A 5,170-nucleotide genomic window follows, 5' to 3' on the forward strand; every position below is an offset into this window, starting at 1 on the left:
TAAATCTTTTATATAAGAATATTACATGTCTGTTAACACATTTTTTTTCATACATTTGCATTTTTTTCACATTCTGTTCTAGAAATCTGTAGAAAACTTTTACATGGGGAGTTTTATTACTAATACTTTTCTGTGCTAATAAGAACTTCATTCACCCTAAATTGTGAATTGTTTATCATACAGAACTCTTCACTTTTACCAATCTCTTTAAGCTATCACAAAATTGTTCCATAAATAGTATTAATTCTGGGACCATGAGAAGTCGAGTCATGCTATATTCAAACTCTTTATTTAAATCCCGACAGGATCTACTATTTCAAAACTATTTTCAAAGTCTATTATGCTATAAGACGTGGCTACCGTTTGATTCTCAGCTATCTTGACTAAATTGCCATCTGAACACAAAACATTCAATGTCATTGCCCTTAACCCTTTTTTTGAAATAGCAAACTCCAACACAGTATAATTCTTTTAAGAATCTTTATTGATTTTTTTTTTAACAATTTAGTGTGTTGGCTCTCGATGCAGTTTATAAAAAAAACTTCCATACAGTTTCATATAAACTGCAATCAAAAAGGCAATTTATTTTGTCAGAGAAGTCATCTGACGTTGCAAGTTACTTTTGTAATACGCAGAACAACCAAAGGTAAGCATGCCCCGGATGCAGGTGCACTCCCGTGGACTACGGAGTTACTCTGAAGAGCTTGCTAAGATCTGCAGGCAGTTTATGGGATGCAATTGTTTTCTCCACAATTTAGGTACATGAGAATAAAACTGGTATTTATGAATAAAGTATTTTTTCTCAAAAAAGTTGAGGCAGCTTTTGTTGAATGCTATCTGTGTGGGTACACTGCTACACCTCGGACGGTACTAGGAGAGACAGCAAGGAGTCCACGTCCGTGCTCAGACTCGGAAAATCCCTCCACGTGCGTCGGGGAGTCCCAGGAAAGGTGAGGGTCAGACACCACGCCCGCTGAACACAGTGGCCAGTGGACACTGCGGCCCTCAACAGCTGTTCCTCGTCTTACATCAACAGAACACGCCCAGAAACTCAACACAAGGAAGCTAATCCCTCCACCGCGCTCAGCTAAGTCAGGTGTCCCGAGCAAAAGGGAAGTGGAGCAAGACCGGGAAGGGACAAAGCGTAGTCTACGCCTCATGCAGAGCTGTCCTCGTTCTGTCCCCAGTGTCCCTCAGACGTCCGAGTTGGAGCTGAGGTTGGTCAGCCTGGGGTCCGCGTTGATCTCGTACCTGTAGTGATAACCCTCCATGTGGTCCCGGCACGCGTCCCGGATGTTATGCATCCACTTTTTTATCCCCTTGCGGTTCAGATACAAGACCAGGAGGAAAATAGCGCCTATCAGGGCCAGGACAATGCCCAGGAAGACGTAAGAAGTCTGCAGGGACTGGGGAAGGATCGGGTCGCAGTCCAGGTCAGCGGGGCTGAGCTGCAAGAGCGCCCGATTCCTCATGCTCTCCGGGAACGCGCAGGTGAGGCTGGCTTTGCCCTGCACGATCTCCGTCTCCTTGAGCCAGGCCACCATGTCCACTATGTTGCAGTCGCAGACCCAGGGGTTGTTGTCCAGGAAGACCCTGACGCGGGGCAGGCCCTGCAGCTCTTCCAGGGTGCCGTTGCGCAGGACCTTGAGGGCGTTGTCCTCCAGGTGGAGGCTCTCCAGGTGCGTCAGGTTGCGGAAGGACACGTAGCTCAGGCCCACCAGCGAGTTGTTGCTCAAGTCCAGGTAGCGGAGGCCGGGCAGGTGGGCCAGCGCACCCCGGGGCAGGTAGAGCAGGTTGTTGCTGGCCAGCTCCAGGCGGCGGAGCCCGCGCAGCGCCCGGCCGGCGCGCAGGGTGGAGGCCACCGTGCCCTCGAAGCTCTGGTTCTGGAAGGTCCGGTTGTCGCCCTCGTCCACCTGCGGCGCGACGCGGTGGTTCAGGATCAGCTCCGCCAGGGTGCTGGGGGCCGCGGCGCTGGCGTTGGGGCCCGAAAACGCGAGGGGGCTGAGGACAGCTAGCGGGTTGCGGCTGAGGTCGAGCTGGCGCAGGCCCGGCAGGTACGCGAAGGCTCCAGCGCGCACCTCCCTCAGGCCGCTGCCGCTGAGGTTGAGCGCGGTCAGCTCGGCCAGCGGCGGCCGGCGGGCGAAGGCGCCGGGGGGGAGCACGGCCAGCCGGTTGCCGGTGAGGAAAAGGGTGCGCACGTAGGCGGGCAGGTCTGCCGGCACCTCGCTCAAGTTTCGATTCACGCACTTGACGGTGCGTGCCGCCTCGGAGCACTCGCACGGCGCGGGGCACGGCCCGGGCGGCGGGGGCCGCGCGGACGCGGGGTGGGCCGGGAGGGGCGCGGCGGTCGGGGACCAGGGCGCCGAGGGGGCAGGGGCGGACGAGGACACCCAGCCCAGCAGGACCAGCGCCAGCCGCGCCAGCCGCAGCCGCGCCGGGCCCCGGGCGCACCCCCCAGGCATCGCGGCGCGCGTGTCCCCGGGGCTGGGCTGGGCCGGAGGAGGGACAACGCCTCTGCGACTCGGCCGGTCCCCGGCAACCGGGCCACCCCCTCCCGCCCTGCCCGCCAGAAAGTACGCACGGCGGCCCGGGACGCTCGCGCCTCTTCCTTCCTCCTGGTCCCTGGCGTCGGCGCCCTTCGCTGGATCCGCTGGGCGACCTGGGACAAGCGGGAGAGAAGCGTGAGGAGCAGTGGCTGCGGCGGTTCCCCGAGTGCAGGAACCGGTCTCCCCTCGCCTCCGAGAGCGCCCGGGATCCCCAGTCCTCAGCGCATCCTTGCTCAGGAGAGGGACGCGCGTGCCGAGCCCAGAGCGCAGTGTCCCTGGTCCCTGGTCACCTACCCGTCCAGCCGCCGCCCTCTCCCTCGCGATCACACTCGCCCACGCGCCTAACTTCTAGCTCGACTCCCCGTGCAGCCGGCCAAACTTCTCCCGGCTCCTTCCGCCAACACCCCCGAAGGGGACCTGCCGCCCAGGGTCTCCGCACCCCCAGACTTCTCCTCGAGTCCCGGGGGCGAGAGGGAAGTTTCAGGTTACGGGAGTCGTTCGGTCTCCCTGGGTTTCTTCTCGCCTCAGCAGAAAGGAGGGCCCTGCAGTTGTCGCCCCCCAGCCCAGGTCCCTCCAGCCCCTGGGATCCCAGAAGGTTTTGGGTCATCTCCACCCGGGCGGGCCGAGCGAACAAAGAAGCGCCGGACCGGGCCAGTCCGCAGCCCGAGCCCGCGGGGCTTTTTCCCCGGGCCGCCGTCCCCGCAGCTCACCTCTGCGCCCCGCGCCTCCGAGCCGCCTCCGGGTCCCACCCGCGTGGCGACAACTTCCCGGCTGCGCGCGGCGGGCGCCTCTCGGCTCCCCAGCCTGGGCCCAGCCTCCGCCGCCGGGAAGAACCAAGCCAGGGCCGGGGGAGGCCGCGCTGCCGCGGAGACTGCGGCCGCCCAGCCGCGCGCGCCAGCCCGGGGAGGGGCCTGGGTCGGGGGCCGGGAAGGGGGCCCGGGCCGCGCGCAGCCTCTCGGTGGAAATTCGGGGGGAACTTGCGGGAAAAGGCGAGGGAGTCCCTGCGGCTCCCCCCTGCCCGGCCGCCCTTTGGTGGGTCCTCGTTTTGCAGACTGCTTTTACCTCGGACCGGAACAAATCCGCCGGCGAATCTCGTGGAATTCAGCCTGATTCGGGCACCTTTGCAGTGACGAGACGGGTTTGGGGCGAGAACAGCGCAAAGCTGCACAGCAGGAATTGCGCCGGGGCTCACGGCGGCCCCGCGAACCCCAGCGCCGCGTCGGGGAGCTCCGGAGTCCCCCGGGCAGACTGGGACCTGAGGCTGCAAACTTCAGATTTGGACGCAGCTAATGCGTTCCCGCCCGTCCCGCCCCCGCGCTTCCTGGGTAGTTACGGAACTTGTAAAGGCAGAACCAACTTTAAGAAAAAAATAAAGACGAGCGGAGAGAGGAGGCATTCTTGATTCATTGGCTTTTCTCCTCCCCAAATTAAAAGCAGAGGGAAGCAGACCGCAGCCAAAGCGTCCCAGAAACAAAAGGCGGATAGCGACGCCGTGAGTCACCGGGACACAGCCCCGCCCCCGCCAGATGTGCAGCCGCTGCCCAGCGAGTCGCCGAGCAGCGGGGCGGAGGGACCACCGGGGAGAGGTGTGACCCCGAGGCCAGCATCCCAGGGCCGTCCGGGGCCCGGGTGAGGAGGTGGCGCTGGGGACAGACACAGATGGAGTGATTGATTCCCAGAAGGATCTGTTGTTACACGGGACAGGTCCAGGGTCTTAAAGGCCTTATCATGGCTCTCTCTGTATCTCTATATCCCCTTTGTCCCAATCAAATAATTTCCCTGAAAGGGAAAGAAGGGCATATTATTCCAGGGTGCTTCATTTTGGAGGTAAAATAGCAATTAGGGAAAACAGGGTTAGGAAAATTGAGATTCGTCATATAAACAGGATTGTAAGTGAGCGATGCTTCAGCCTGTCCCCGGGACGGGACAGCAGTGTGAAGAGAGCCCCCAGCCCGCCCGCAGAGGCCTGGCCCCTTGCGGAAAAGTCCGCAGAGCCCGCTGCAAAACAGGGCCCAGGCAGAAGCTGGAGGGGCCTGGAGGCCGCAGAGACCTGGGCAGTATCATTGCTCTGCGCCTTCTGCTCGTTTACCAGAATCTCTTTTCTTATTTTTAAAAGTACTTTGAAACATAAATGTGAAACACTTCAAAAAAAAGAATCTCTGAAGCTGTAGTAATGTTCTGTTTCCCGATGTGGCAATGGTTATATAAATCTATACATGTGTTAAAACTTATAGAACTTTATACACCAAAAAGAGTCCATTTTACTGTGTGGTTATCATTTATTGGAACCAAGTGTAGTCATGTTCTAGTGTAATGCTAACTCTGTTCTGACCCAAGAGAACAACTGCACCCTTGTGAGGGTGAGATGTACCTTAGAAGTCTAGAAAGATAATTGATATGAATTCTCATTCTATCCCCCAAACAACTTGGAGGCAAAATGGATATCATTAGTATTACTTTCTCGTCATTGTTGTTCTGTTTTACAAACGAATAAACTGGGGCGTGTAGCTGATAACTCGCGTTGACTCAGTCTTTTCTCCTTCCCACCCCCGTACTGATCACACTTTACGGAAATTATCTCGTGTATTCTCCACCTCAGTACCCAGGTCAGGTCTTGACACTCC

At 58.0% G+C, this 5,170-nt stretch overlaps 1 protein-coding gene across 1 annotated transcript; it reads right to left on the reverse strand.

The window, feature by feature from the left end:
- Positions 1–888: 888 nt before the first annotated feature.
- Positions 889–2,462, reverse strand: TPBG (trophoblast glycoprotein). Its single transcript, XM_003796730.3, has one exon. The coding sequence runs from the start codon at positions 2,460–2,462 to the stop codon at positions 1,194–1,196; it is 1,269 nt and encodes a 422-aa protein (XP_003796778.1). The 3' UTR covers positions 889–1,193.
- Positions 2,463–5,170: the final 2,708 nt, after the last annotated feature.

This window comes from Otolemur garnettii, unplaced genomic scaffold (assembly GCF_000181295.1).
Source record: "Otolemur garnettii isolate 467f Iridium unplaced genomic scaffold, OtoGar3 scaffold00107, whole genome shotgun sequence".
In the NCBI taxonomy this organism is placed as follows: Eukaryota; Metazoa; Chordata; class Mammalia; order Primates; family Galagidae; genus Otolemur; species Otolemur garnettii.